Source organism: Emys orbicularis, chromosome 1 (assembly GCF_028017835.1).
Source record: "Emys orbicularis isolate rEmyOrb1 chromosome 1, rEmyOrb1.hap1, whole genome shotgun sequence".
Classification (NCBI taxonomy): domain Eukaryota; kingdom Metazoa; phylum Chordata; order Testudines; family Emydidae; genus Emys; species Emys orbicularis.
This window is the reverse complement of record NC_088683.1, coordinates 354,821,653-354,837,348: the sequence shown is the minus strand read 5'-3', so window position 1 is coordinate 354,837,348 and position 15,696 is coordinate 354,821,653. Positions and strand designations below refer to the sequence as shown.

The window sequence follows — 15,696 nt, the reverse complement described above, 5'->3', positions numbered from 1 at the left end:
ACCCACAGAGTCGGCGCTTATGCTGTGTAACTATTTCTCTTCATCTTTTTTAACGGTTCTAATACATTTAATATTTGGGAATACAATACTCTTGTGATCCTAATGCTCAGTGCTCTCCCACCATTTTATGGGAAAGAATGCTGGGGGAAATAGTCTCTTACAAAAAGTTCAGTGGGATCTTTAAAGACCAAGGTGTCAATTAAAAGGCATTACAAAAACTGGATAGATGACTGAAAATGTCCCTGTCTGCAATATTTAAAGATCTGTTGTCAGTGAAGTTAATTTGTTAAGATAATGTACTGTGATGTGTTTTTAACAAACGTTTATGCTAATTGTGTTTCGCTTTGATTTCAGCTGTTGGATTGGGATCCTGGTGCTTCCACATGACCCTGAAGTATGAAATGCAGGTTAGTACTAAACAGCTGATGCGAATAACCTTGTGCAGGTAACTCACTATTGTCCCCAAGTGTGCATTTGTTGGGTTTTTTTAAATTCTGTAACCAAATGCCTCTGGTGATTTGCTTTTCCCTCATAGGAATCAACACAGGTAGCTGTGCATGTACCTTTTAAGTCTGGCAGAGCTGGCAAAGCACTCTCACTCTAAAGGTGGACAGAATGTGTCATTTTAGGGATTTGTTCTTAGCTAATATAATTTTGTTCGATTTATCTGTAAAATAAATTTACCTGTTCCTTATAGGTCACTGGACATGACTCCTTTCAGCATAGATCTAGTGTGAGCCCTACTTTGTTAACCATTGGTACTGATGTACATGCAGGAATGGATACTGGTTTCTAAATTAGTACTGTAATCAATTGGCTATTTAGTAAAAGGGATGTTACCTGTTATGAGATTGTTACAGAGTTTTCATTTGTGATGCTGTAATGTTAAACGACATTACAGCTTTGACTTGCTACTGAACATTATTGCCTAGGATTATTTTGTCATCCATTGGTATCCCCATGTATTGCTTAATTTTGTAGCAGTATAAAACTGCACTTCTAGATGTGCAACTGCCCTTGGCACTGAAGTCAAAACTCTGTGGAAAGCAGTAATTTTTGGCTGCTGCTTCATTTGGGAATAAGGTTCTTCAGCAATGCATTGTTGGGAAAGGAAATTCTAGTCCCAATATAGCTTCATTCCCAAGAAGACTTGAAGGGTTTTGTCCTAGATCTGAGAACATGAGACAAATTCATCCTCTTGAGTCAAGATCAGGATGGCGATGGCCTCCATAATCTTCTCTCTCATGTCCATGGGATTTGTTGGAGGCTGTCAGCCTCAGTGATGCATATTATTGTCTGTCATTGAGGTCAGAATGTATAAAATACCTAAGCTTTGCATCTGCAAGGCCACTTCTAGTACAAATTACACCACAGCACTCAATGTCTAGCTATAGAAGCAGCTGATCTAAATGTGAGGGATTCACAATTACCCCTGTTACTAGCTGATGAGTCCCCATAGTCAGAAAAAGTACATTCCATCCTTTAGACAATGCTGTTATTCACTGGGTCTGTGGCTCAACAATGAAAAGTCGTCATTCATAGCGGCTCAAGTGGTAACTTTCACAGGAGCTTTCATTAACTCAGTATTGCAAACAGACCATCAGGCAGAATTGTACAGCAAAGGGGAAAAGGCAAGGGCTTCAGAAAAATTGTTCCAGGGGCTGCCTGAAGAGCAGCTGCCAAAACTGTTTGGTGGGCAGCTATATCAGCTCACCATGTCACTACCCAAAGTTCCTCAATGCTCGGGCATCTAGTAGTTAAGACTTCTGAAAGGACTGATTCACACCCTCCTTCTTGTGCCTGGGCCATGCTGTCTTTTTGGGGGAGTTGGTTCTCACCTAGATGAAATCTGTTTGTACCTCTAGCAGATTTACTCTACTATTTTGTCCTTGAAAACTACCAAAATGTGAAATTTGGAGGCTGTTAGGTATCCAGTTTTGGAAATGTTGGCCATAGTATTTGTTTTCTTTCTTTCTTAACTTTTTTTTTTTTTAAAGAAGGAGCTACATGGATTAATCACATGGTTATGCCTGACCAGACCTTTGGAAATTGAAATTTCAAAAATGCTAAGAAATGGTTTAAGCAAACTCTGGGCTGTTCATCTCTAGCGCTGAATCTTCTAAATGAATAGCTTCATTTATCCTGGTATTGTTGGTCATCTCTTCTGAATTCTCTAAGTTTCTTTTGCCAAAAACAAGATAAGCTAATTTGTTCTCATTCTTGAGAGACTCGGCCACTCTCTTAAAATGACTGAATTGCCTTTCAATGTGAAAGTTAAAAATGGAATGCTTATTTTGGCCAATGCCTTCAGAGGCCTTCTTCCCAAATTGAGGGCTACCAGGCCGGGAGCCAGGAGCCACAGTACCAGCACAGCTCCAGCCTGGCAATCCCACTCAATAACCTTCAGAAAGGGGGGTACTACTGCCTCCAGCAGCAAAACATGCGGGCCCTATTTGCACCCTATTTTACCTTTTCCTGGGAAAATTCATTTCCCTCTGAAAAAAATGTGGGTCAAAGTAAAGAAACGTCAATTAAAGAACAATTTTTATACTATTTAGACCACATACTTTCTAAGTTCAAAATGTTTAATGACCCCTTTTTCAAGATTGTCAGTCTCATGACTTTACTGGGGAGGGGGAGGGATGGCCTGCTAAACCCAGGATTGAGAGTTCAATCCTTGAGGGGGCCACTTAAGGATCTGGGGCAAAATTGGTCCTGCTAGTGAAGGCAGGGGGCTGGACTCGATGACCTTTCGGGGTCCCTTCCAGCTCTATGAGATAGGTATATCTCCATATATTATATTATTACTGCTATCTTCAGTGAGAAATCAACTCCACACTCTCAAATTCACATGTACGTGTATGTAAGCACTCACTGGAGTGCAGAGTTTTGATGGAAAAGGTGACGTTCTGATTCTGTGTATGTAATGCAAAAGTTCAAATGCAAAATGAGCATCCTCAGCAGAAGTGTCTATTTTTCATAGGTCTTTTTTGCCTCCTTAGTTAAGGTGGGTGTATTACTTCTCAGAGACTTTTTTATTACTCCAGAAAAGTAACTTTGTTTTCTTTAGACAAAATGTTGTGATCCTATTACCAGGGCCGGCTCTAACTTTTTTGCCGCCCCACGCAAAAAAGAAGAGTGCCGCGAGCGCCACGCTGCGCCGCCGTACCCCCCCCCCAGTGCCGCTGAAATCCCCGCCCCCCCAGCACCACGCCGCCTGAATCCCCGCCCCCCAGAACGCCACGCCGCCCGAAGCCACGCCCCCTCCGAGCACCGCGCCAACCCCCGCCCCTCCTCCAAGCGCCAGCCCCTGCTCCCCCAGCGCTGCACCGCGCCAGTCCCCGCCCCTCCTCCGAGCACCAGCCCCCGCCCCCCCCAGCGCCGCGCCGCGCCAACCCCTGCCCCTCCTCCGAGCGCCAGCCCCCGCCCCCCCAGCGCCGCGCCAACCCCTCCTCCGAGCGCCAGCCCCCGCCCCCCCCCAGCGCCGCGCCGCGCCAGCCCCGCCCCTCCTCCGAGCACCAGCCCCCGCCCCCCCAGCACCTCGCCACGCCAGCCCCCGCCCCCCCAGCCCCGCGCCGCGCCAGCCCCGCCCAATAAATAAATAAAAACCTGAGCGCCGCCCCGGCCCAAGGTGCCGCTCCAAGCACGTGCTTGGTCGGCTGGTGCCTGGAGCCGGCCCTGCCTATTACTAATAGTTTAAAAATTATTTAAGATAAAACTGCATTAATTTGCAGTCATAATTGGAAGACCCAATTATTGCAACTTACTACAGTTTACTTAATTTTCAAATTAGAAAGAAGGTAAATGAAAAGCAAGGCTACTGCATCAGAGAATATTTCATAATGTACTAATGTTCTGTAATACTCTGTGCAAAAATAATGAGGTCTTAAAGAGGCTTCACTGCGACCTACTAATTAATTTTTATTGAGAGGTGGAGAGATGCCACGAAATGTTTTGAGCAGGTTATGAAATGTGTGGGTTAGGTAGGTCCTGTACTTTAGGATTTTTAATTTCCTGGAAATTCCGTAAATGTTTAAAAGGGATATGAGAGTGGTGAAAATGGCAGAAAGCTGTGAACACATGCTTTCTCGTAATATGTAATATTTGAAAGATTCAGTTAAGCAACCATAGTAACTCACCTGCTTTCTAAGGTTGAGAGGCATTTGACACCGTTGTATAGAGAATATAGTCAAGAAGCTGGGTATCATAAAACTGTTAAAACCCCCTACTTAACAAGTGACTCCCCATAGTTAACTTACACCAGTGTGCATGAGTTAAAAGCGATTTTCATGTTTTGGTGTTTCTCTGCTTTTTGTAGCTGTTGGATGAGCTGCCAATGATATACAGTTGTTGTGTGTTTGTCTACTGCCTGTAAGTACATTTTGTCCAATTTTTTTAATATTGGAAAGGTACTTTTATGTAATGACCAATACATGGAACCCAATCTGCTCTCATTGAAACTGATGCTAAAACATCTATGCTAGACTCAGTGCAGTCAGCAATTTTACTAACAGTAAAGAATCATGATCTAATGGGCAGATTAGGAGCCAGGAACTCTGACTTCTAGTCCTAGCGTTGCTAATCTAGACCTGCTGTGTGACCAGGTGCAGGTTGCTTAACCTCTTTGTCTATTTCCCTCGCTGTAAATGAGGCATAAAATTTTGGATAAAATAAGACAATACTGTGATAAGCCTTGTAGAAATGTTAATAAACCAAATTGCCTCCCTACTTAACAAGGATGTTGAATTAATGTTTGTAAAAACACTTTGCAAATGTAAAGCACTATATGCAGTTAAGAATTAAGCATTATTTGGCATGTAGACAACGAGAGTAATGAAACTTGCAAAAACAGCAGGGTTATCATTCATTAGGGACAATGTGATATAACCTGTGCTCCAAATGTAAATTTCTAAATTCTGGTCAAACCTGCTTTCCACACCCTTAAAAAAAAAAAAAAAAATTCTTAAGGAAACTAAATACTTTGTAGAAGAGTGTCCTAGAAAAACTAATATAATGTTTTGGCACAACATCCAAAGCAGTTCTCCTCCTTGGTTCAGGGAGCTGTGTAGCATTTTGCAACTCCAACAAATGAGTCTAGTTATGCAATACTGTCTTTCCCACCTGCCACATCCAGTCCCTGAAGCAACATGGTGGGCTGTGCCTTGAAAATCCAGCTAATGAAACCGATCCACTTATTCCTGTTATGAACTGGTTGCAAGCAATGAGTTTTGTTTGACTACTTAAAAAACATAGGGACAGATCTTCAGCTGGTGTAAATTGGTGTACCTTTATTGACATTTGCCTGTGGCTTGTGGATTAAGTGGAATACTGTCGGGCCAAATCCTCAGATGAACATAAGAATGGCCATACTGGGTCAGACCAAAGGTCCATTGAGCCAGTAGCCTGTCTACCGACAGTGGCCAATGCCAGGTGCCCCAGAGGGAGTGAACTTAACAAGTAATGATCAAGTGATCTCTCTCCTGTCATCCATCTCCACCCTCTGACAAACAGAGGCAAGGGACACCATTCCTTACCCATCCTGGCTAATAGCCATTAATGGACTTAACCTCCATGAATTTATCTAGTTCTCTTTTAAACCCTGTTATAGTCCTAGCCTTCACAACCTCCTCAGGCAAGGAGTTCCACAGGTTGACTGTGTGCGGTGTGAAGAAGAACTTCCTTTTATTTGTTTTAAACCTGCTGCCCATTAATTTCATTTGGTGGCCCCTAGTTCTTATATTATGGGAACAAGTAAATAACTTTTCCTTATGCACTTTCTCCACACCACTCATGATTTTATATACCTCTATCATATCCCCTGTAGTCTCCTCTTTTCCAAGCTAAAAAGTCCTAGCCTCTTTAATCTCTCCTCATATGGGACCCGTTCCAAACCCCTAATCATTTTAGTTGCCCTTTTCTGAACTTTTTCTAAGGCCAGTATATCTTTTTTGTGATGAGGAGACCACATCTGTACGCAGTATTCAAGATGTGGGCGTACCATGGATTTATATAAGGGCAATAAGATATTCTCTATCCCTTTTTTAATGATTCCCAACATCCTGTTTGTTTTTTTGACTGCCACTGCACACTGCGTGGACGTCTTCAGAGAACTATCCACGATGACTCCAAGATCTCTTTCCTGGTTAGTTATAGCTAAATTAGCCCCCATCATATTGTATGTATAGTTGGGGTTATTTTTTCCAATGTGCATTACTTTACATTTATCCACATTAAATTTCATTTGCCATTTTGTTGCCCAATCACTTAGTTTTGTGAGATCTTTTTGAAGTTCTTCACAGTCTGCTTTGGTCTTAACTATCTTGAGCAGTTCAGTATCATCTGCAAACTTTGCCACCTCACTGTTTACCCCTTTCTCCAGATCATTTATGAATAAGTTGAATAGGATTTGTCCTAGGACTGACCCTTGGGGAACACCACTAGTTACCCCTCTCCATTCTGAAAAGTTACCATTTATTTCTACCCTTTGTTCCCTGTCTTTTAACCAGTTCTCAATCCATGAAAGGATCTTCCCTCTTACCCCATGACAACTTAATTTACATAAGAGCCTTTGGTGAGGGACCTTGCTAAAGGCTTTCTGGAAATCTAAGTACACTATGTCCACTGGATCCCCCTTGTCCAATGTTTGTTGACCCCTTCAAAGAGCTCTAATAGATTAGTAGACTGATTTCCCTTTACAGAAACCATGTTGACTTTTGCCCAACAAGTTATGTTCTTCTATGTGTCTGACAATTGTATGGGGTAAATTATCATAGCTGCATGCACTGCAATTTACACCAGCTATGATGTAAAATTTTGGTCCATAATGTTTTCATTCTTAAAATTGTTTCACTTTAATCTGAACCCATCTGAGAATCATAGAACCGTAGGGCTAGAAGGGACCGCAAGGGTCATCTATTGAGTCTAACCCCCTGCCAAGATGCAGGATTTGCTATGTCTAAACCAGTGGTTCTCAACCTGCAGCCCACGGGCCACTTGCAGCCCAATCAGCACACAGCTGCGATCCATGTGACATCCTCAGGGCCATGCAGCTAGTATATATATTGTGTGGATGAGGCCTACATAACACACAGAGAGCTGCATATGCGGCCCACAATGATAAATAGGTTGAGAACCACTGGATCTAAACCATCCAAGACAGATGGCTATACAGCCTCCTTTTGACAACCTCCAGTAAAGGAGCTTCCACAACCTCTCTATGCGGTCTATTCCATTGTCCTACTGTTGTTACAGTTAGGAAGGTTTTCCTGAGATTTAATCTAAATCTGCTATGCTGTAGTTTGAACTCATTGTCTCTTGTCCAGACCTCTGTGGCAAGAGAGAACAACTTTTCTCCATCTTTTTTATCCTGTCCCCGAGATTTCTTTTGCATTTATTTTGCCTGAATTGAATGTGATTCAGAGAAGAAAAAACAAAGTTCAAACACCGGTTCTTGGTTCATATTGGTTATTCCATATTTTTAAAAGTATAAAAGACCTAAGAGAAGCTTATGCACAGAATCTGCTTGAAATTGTGTACAGTGATTTGTATACTGCATGTAAATTCTTAAATATAAGTGCTTTACATAATGTGCTTATATTTTGTAAAATTATGGAAGCTCAAGAAGAGAGATCATCTAGTTCATCTGCTTGCCAAAGTAGGATTGTTCAATACAGAACATTCCCTAGCCCTTGTTTCAATCTAATTTAAAATCCCAAGTAGTGGAATTTCCACCACTTCCCTTGGCAGGATGCTCCAGAGCTGTACATCTTCCTGTCTTGAAGATTTTTTGCAGATAATAAGTATATATATTTTTCCTCCATTTCATCCATTACTATAAGGCTAAGTAATTCTTCTCCCTCTGTGGTGATTTGTAGACATATTAATCCTTCTTCATCGCTTAGCTAAGCTATACATATTTAGGTCTTAATTTTTTTTTACACATCCATTCCTCCAGCCCCAGTCACGTTTGCTGTTCTCTGAGTTCTTTCCAGTTTATCAAACTCTTTTCTGATGATGTGGCTCTCAGAACTGTACCCAATAATCTAAGTGTGATTGCACCACAGCCATATAATTTACTGTTTTCTGATGCTATACAATTTTGGGCTACATGTTACTATGTGAAAATTTTTCAGTATTTTTTTCTAGTAACCACATCAAACTTATGTCTAATTTGCTGTCCATAAAAAAGTAAGCCTTTTTAGGCATTATTTCTTCCCAGGCTTTTTTTTTTTTCCCCTTTCCCCATTGGGTTATCTTTCCCTGCATGTATTAGCTTGTATTTTTCCCAAACAAGTTGTTCATACAGTAACATATAATTAAGAGTAAATATCAGGCCAATATTTATTACAAGTGAAATATATTCCATCTGTAAAAGTGACAGGGCCTTGTGGGAAAGTCTAAATTTTCTCACAGGGCCCATGCGTTTCATGTCACTTTTCTCACAGGTTCCCTTTAATCTCCAACAAATGATTCTTTTTAACATCATTACCTCTTGTAGGATTTATCATTTATATATGATAAAGTAAGATGTAACTTTCCTGTATGTTTTATTTCAGGTACGAATGTTTCAAGCACAAGAACAGTGTCAATTATCCTCTGCTTTTTGTATTAATAACTTTCAGTGTCATAGTCAGCATAGTAAGTAACTTTTTCTTATGCAGAAATTTCATATGTGTATTAGTAATTTTCCTAACACTTAAGGAATATTAAACTGGCAAAATTCCATCTCTTGTACTTTATTGCTTGCTGTTGAAACTGGGCGGGGGGGGGGAATAATTCTGTTCAAAGCTGGGGAGACTAATTTAGTTATTGCATTGTGCAAAATGTAATTTTTCTATGGGAAACTTTAATGCCTTCTGTAAATAAAAACTGATCCAAAACACTTTATGTGGTAAAAGAAAAGTTAATTCATATAAAGAGTATAGGGAGGTAATCCAGGTGCTAGGTCCTGGGAGTCAGAAAAATGGTCTGCTGTTCTGACTTTTCCACTGTCTTGTTCTGAGACCTTGGGCAGTTTCTTTACCTTTTTGAGCCTTCGCTTTCTCATCTGTAAAATGGGGATAATAATGCTCAGTCATCTTTGTAAAGTGCATTGAGATCTACAGTTAGAAAGCAATATATGTGCTAAATAGAAGTCAAAACCAGCCACAACTAAAAGTTAGCTGTTTAAATTATCAAAATAAATGTGACACAGTTAAGGTTAATTTTGATTCTGTTCCTTGGTTCAGTGTGCTCCCTGTATGTTTGCGGGACGCTTCCTAGGAACCTAAAACCAACATGGATGGAATCTCTATATTTGGTGATGGGAGATAAAGCCAACTAATCCTACCAGTTTCATTGCTGACCCTTATCCTAATGTATTGCAGATTTTGCATCTTTATATGCCTTGACTGTTCTTCTGAGCCTTTTTGATATGGCATGTTGTGGAGCAGATCAGATTGAGACTGAAATGAAAAAATAATTATTTTCATAAATATAATGCCCACTTTTTTCCAAAACAGGATTTGAACTCACTACCTTAGCAGTAGGAGTCTACGGTGACTTTTTGTTAGCATCCGTGGGAATTTAGAGACATCATTTAACAGACACGGATTGATAATTTCAAGAAAAAATTAATTGCTTATGAAAACTATAGTTCAGTCTGTTTCAGTACCTATCAAGGATTATATACAAAATTCTAACGCATTTTTAACTTACTGTATGTGTGTTGCAGTTTGAATAAATTGAGAGACATTCACATCTAAAACTATCTGTTTAGGGTAGCTATTACTACCCTACTTTTTTAAAATAGTGACGTAAATCTGGAGGGACTCAAAGAATATTGGTGCTTGCTATTGTCAGGGGAAAGAACTCCGATGCCTAATCAAGTTTAGTACTGTGTAGGTGGATAGTTGTATTTTTATGCTAACATGGCTTAAGTCTTTATGATTTTCAATATGTTAAACAAAGATATCCGTATGCAAAACAAAGTATGTGTAATACTTTTTCTTTGACTCTTTGCAGATTTACCTAAATTTGAAAGAGCCTGTATTTCATCAGGTAAATCTTACTCCTTTGCAATTAATTCTTTAGCATAAAGACAGTCTTGTTAAATAATGTATGCAGTGTTGCTGTAGCCATGTTGGTGTCATATTTGAGACTGACTCTTTTGTGTTGTACAACACAGTTTGCAAAAAGAATAATTGTACCTTTCACATTTTTTAATGGCATACTGCAGTCCTGTCATTTGGGGACCTGGAAAAAATATTGGAGAACTATCTCAAAACTTAATGATTGTATTTCATTGTCAAGGAGTGATGGGGTGAATTCAGTATTTGAGTGAATATTTTACCTGGATATTCAATGGCTACCTTATATAAATAACCAGGGCTACTGTGGGGTGGGGTGCATGAGAGCGAGGGACACCTGTCTGCTCTTCTCTCTTTTTTGGTTTGCTGGGAGGCCATGTGACCCAACTCTCCAGCCCTAGTTGCTCCTTAATAGCAATATAGCCAGTTTGTTTTTCTGCTGGCTCCTCCTATTTCCTGTCAGAAGATAGGGATGAAAACTGGCTGCTATATAAAGGCTGCTGTGTGTGAGAGAGACACATTGAGTCTTTTCTCTTCAGAGGCAGCAGATGTATGGAAATGTACTCAGTACCCTAACTCTTTGGTACTCTGTGGCTTTCCTGGTATTTATGCCTCTGAGTTCACAAAAACAACAAGGAGTCCTTGTGGCACCTTAAAGACTAACACATTTATTTGGGCATAAGCTTTCGTGGGCTAGAACCCACTTCATCAGATGCATGGAGTGGAGCATACAGGAGCAGGTATCAATACATGAACAGATGGGAGTTGCCTTACCAAGTGTGAGGTCAGTCTAACGAGACAATTCAACTAACAATAGGATACCAAGGGAGGAAAAATAACTTTTGTAGTGGTGATGAGAGTGGCCCATTTCAAACAGTTGACAAGAAGGTGTGAGTAACAGTAGGGGGGAAATCCTCCTTGTTTTTGCAGATACAGACTAACACGGCTACCACTCTGAAATCTGAGTTCACAGTGATTTGACTCTGGGGCTTCAGAAGCACAGGTCATTCTGGCATGAAAATACCAGGAAAGCTGTAGAGGGCAGATGAGTTAAGGGCCTTCATCAGCAGGGCTACTAGGTCTGTTATGAGAGATGGAGTACTGAGCAGCAGTTCTCTCCCTCTGTCTCCCTCAGTGGATGTGTCATCTTCCCTTTATCTATACCCACCTATATTTGATTGAAGACTCAGTTTTTCTGGTTTAAAAAAAAAAAACCTCAGGATGGTGTCTAGGAACAAGCCTGCATCTTCTAGAGAAATGTGACAGGCTGCATTTTCAGGCCCCTGTGGTCACTTGCATGCCTAGAGATTGGTCTGTGTATTGATAGGGAGAAGGTCGGCACTACCAATATGGAGTGTTGCCTTTTTTTGTGCTAGTATTTACAACTGCAAAAGGTTAGCAGTCATGATTATGTATCTACACAGAATGGGAGTGGATATTTCCCCACGTGGATGACTGACTGACAGGATAACATCTGGACAGTTAATGTGTTTTGTGGGTGCTCAGTTCCTTGGACGACTGAGCCTTGAAACCTTAATTTCTTCAGATGTCATGGCATAAAATATACCACCATCACCAACACAGCCAGCACAATAAGAAATGGCATATGTATTTCTGCTGGTATATTAATAAAAGGCCTGATAATCATGATGCTACCTCCATGCTTGTGTAACAAAAGGAACATATGCATTATTGTGGTGATCAGGGTGAAAATAGAGATTTAAAGGAAATTCTTCTTTTGAGCCACTCACCACTCTGGTTTTGAATCTATTAATTTTAAATAATTTTGGCTGTAACAACGGGAGAAATGAAGTTTGACTGATGCCGATGGTTTTAAGTCAAATGCCCACTGAGCAGTATTACACACTGCTGGGAAAGTATTACAGCTTGACTGCAGCCAGCCTGATATGCTTGTAACGTCTGAGCTGCTAAATATGATGCACATTACGGGGTCGCTTTCCTGTAGCAGTAGGGAGAATTCTAGGAAACTTTAATTCCTTGCCCCTTGGCTTTAATGTTTATATCTGGTTTCCATGAAGTTCAGAATATAGCCTTCATGCCCACAATCATCATTTCACCATAAAATTGTGAAGGGTAACAGTGAAAATATGTAGCTCCTTAAAAATATTGTTTTTCTGCTATGACAGCTCTTTCCAAATTGTTAATTATTAGGGAAATGAACAAATTCCAAATGTTCAAGTACTGCATTCATTTTTGCATGGAATTTACCCAAATGCACTGTAAATCGGGAAGGAGTATTTCTCTGATTGTGTAATAATTGCAGTTTAACCTTCAGGCCCAAGTCTATACTCGCTCTTAAATAGCCAAACAATATTTTTTTCCGTAGGGGACTTGATTCCTGGTATTACGTATCTCATCCAGTCCCTATACATTGGTCAGTTTTACAAAGGAAGTGGCAAATAGGTGTGTTCACGTAGAGAGTAACGTGCTTTTCGTATCATCTCAATCTCCTAGTCCACAAAGATGTAGCAACAGAAGGGTCCTGCATTGTTTCAGTACCCATGATCCAGGCCTCATCTTTCAGTCCGCTGCTTACTTTCTTTACTGTTCTTCTGTCTTCTTCCTGGCTAATGCCCCTAAATGGCTTACAATTAGAGGGGCTTCTAATTGTTTATTTATGGCATATAGGGTTACCATATTTTGAGTGTCCAAAAGGAGGACACTCCATGGGGCCCCAGCCCCGCCCACGCCCCAACTCCGCTCCCTCCCCCAAAGTCCCCGCCCCAACTCCGCCCGCTCCCCTGCTTCCCGCGAACATTTGATTCGCGGGAAGCAGGCAGCAGGTAAGGGGGGGAGGAGGCGCGGCCCAGTCTGGCCCCCTCCGGCGGCCGGCCCCGGCGTCTCCAGCCTGGCTCGGCTCGGGCCCTGGGGTGCCGGCCCCCGGGCCAGCCCCGGGCCGGCCCTGGCCCAGCACCGCCGGCCCCGGCCCAGCACGCCCCCCGGCCGTCCAGCACCCCCGGCCCGGCGCCCCCCCCGGCCGCCCAGCACCGCCGGCGGCCCGGCGCGCCCCCCCCGGCCGCCCAGCACCGCCGGCCCCCGGCGGCCCGGCGCACCCCTCCCCCCCCGGCCACCCAGCACCGCCGGCGGCCCGGCGCACACACCCCCCCGGCCACCCAGCACCGCCGGCGGCCCGGCGCACCCCCCGGCCACCCAGCGCCCCGGGCCAGCCCCCGGCCCAGCGGCGCCGGATTTTCCCGGACGTGTTCCGCTTTTGGGGATTTCCCCCCCGGACGGGGATTTGAATCCCAAAAAGCCGGACATGTCCGGGAAAATCCGGACGTATGGTAACCCTACTGGCATAGTAAGAAAATAGATAAAAATACAGCGGGTCTCTCCTCCACACTGACAGTAGGTATCAAGGAGCTTTAGAAATCCCAGTGCTGCAATGGTAAGAGCAGCCTGTCCATTCTTTAGCCAACTGAAGGCTGCACTTAATTTTCTTAACTGAATAAATGAGAGGTGGCCCCATCTCCAATACAAAGGTGTGGCCTTGAGAGGCTAGATCTCCCAATGCATCATGTACCATCTTGATCCACTCACTCGATGGGCAGCTGGGGCTTTCAGCTTAATTCAAGTAGAGGGCCAGATTCACTGACTATGCTTTGGCCCCGTCTGTAGTAGGAATAGGGGGTCAGTTTTAAATTGTGGTAGCAGGATTGCATTCAGAAACTCTCTCGTTGTGCCTGACACTACCAGTGCTTATTAGATCTGACTTTTATAAGTATCAATATTCACCAGACTTTAAAAGAAAAAGTAAAACCCTTCCTGTGGAGTGATAGGTATTGTGTCTGAGGATGATGGTGTTTGGAGTAGGTCAGGAAGAACTATTTGAGAAAGTGAGAAACTGGAACAATAAACATGTATTCATCTTATTACTAACACGCTATTTTAAATTCTTGTTCTTTTTTTCAAGATGTGTCAACGATGGATGTCTTTCCATTCACAGCAATAGTTAATTTTTATCCCTGCATTATTATGACTATCTTCTATCCAAGCCATTAAGCCACTAATTTTGAGGGGTCAAGTCAGTGGCTCTAAGGAAAAGTGCTTTCCTTCAGTTTTTGCTTCTTCATTCTGTCAGTAGCTGCTACAAAGAGTAACATTTTTAGCCAGTATTTTACCTGGCCTGTGGGCTGGCCTTAAGCCAGGTGTTTCGCTAGACAGAGTAAAAGCCTTTCATACTTGTACAAAGAGCCAGTGTAAGTCTGTTACATGATAAAAGCTTGACGTTGGCTACTATTTTAACCAGTGTGACAGAAATCTGTCTGTATAGCAGAAATGCATGCAGAAATAGAGGAATGTTTAGAGATGGAAATTGTAAGTAAGAAGAATGCAGTAAGGAAAATGATCAAAACTATCCTTTGGTAGTCCTTTAGCCTGCTGTCTCTTTTAGTGAGTTTTCTAACATTTTAGAACAAGTCTCTTGATTTGGGTGTCAAAGGGAAACAGATCATCTTAAATTTGTCCTTTTTGGAAATCAGGGTTAAGACAAGATAGAAGTGTTCATTAATGCATTGGAAATACTAAAAGGACCTCAAACTATACACAGTACGGAGAGGCACAAAGATGGAGGACTCAATCTCTGGTTGCAGCAAGGTGTGAACTCCCTCCGGACATTTAAACACAGGCAGTATGTGCATATGTATAAAGCTTTCCTCCATTGGCTCAGTATTAACAAACGATAACTATGTCAAGTCTAGCGGGGTTGTTTCTGGGTCACATATCTCCCCAGTAAAGGTAATAAGACTTTACTTAACTTTTCTGTTAATGCATAAACTGGATTGGAATTATGCTTGCAAATCCCTTTGTTTAGTTCGGCACTTCAGTGGTGAATAAAAAGTAGTGACTGTTTTAGCAACAACTTTAATTGGCTCTTCCTCTGAACACAAATGGGGCCGGTCCACTGTGCACTTTTCACATAGTCTGGATTGGAGCTTCACTTTAAGTACCATAAAGACTCAGGTCAGAATTGATTCAGTTCTGTTACATATGGACAGTTAAGGTTAAGTTTCTGTCATGGGTATTTTTAGTAAAAGTCAGGGACATGTCATGGGCAATAAACAAAAATTCACAGAAGCCTACGACTTGTCTGTGACTTGTACTAAAAATACGTGGAGATGTGGGGTGGACAAACAGCAGCCACTCCAGCCCCAGGGACTCGCCCAACCCCAGCCACTGCTCCGGCAGCCAGGGACTGCTGCTTCGCTAGGACTTGGGCTGGCCACCGGTCAGCTGTTCGGCAGGCTCGGGGACTGACACTTGCTCCAGCCCTGCCCTAAAAGAGGTCCTGGAAAGTCACAGAATCCGTGACTTCCATGACAGAATCGTAGCCTTATCAATAGTAAAATGTAGACATTCTTGTGTACTGCCAGTCACCATAACCTCTCCTCTTTAATGCTAAAGGTTGATTTGAGACTAATATACACCTCTACCCCGATACAACGCGACCCGATATAACATGAATTCGGATATAACGCGGTAAAGCAGTGCTCCGGGGGGGCGGGGCTGCGCACTCCAGCGGATCAAAGCAAGTTCGATATAACACTGTTTCACCTATAACGTGGTAAGATTTTTTGGCTCCCGAGGACAGCGTTATATCGGGGTAGAG

The 15,696-nt window shown here is 42.4% G+C and overlaps 1 protein-coding gene across 2 annotated transcripts in view; it reads left to right on the top strand.

The window, feature by feature from the left end:
* The window catches only part of ACER3 (alkaline ceramidase 3), a 71,111-nt gene that overhangs the window by 40,059 nt on the left and 15,356 nt on the right, over positions 1 to 15,696 (top strand). For both annotated transcript variants that reach the window (XM_065423253.1, XM_065423254.1), the window contains exons 3-6: positions 355 to 407; positions 4,319 to 4,371; positions 8,556 to 8,637; positions 10,003 to 10,038. In XM_065423253.1, the coding sequence (XP_065279325.1) occupies positions 355 to 407; positions 4,319 to 4,371; positions 8,556 to 8,637; positions 10,003 to 10,038 (224 nt within the window). The remainder of the gene's footprint in view (positions 1 to 354; positions 408 to 4,318; positions 4,372 to 8,555; positions 8,638 to 10,002; positions 10,039 to 15,696) is intronic.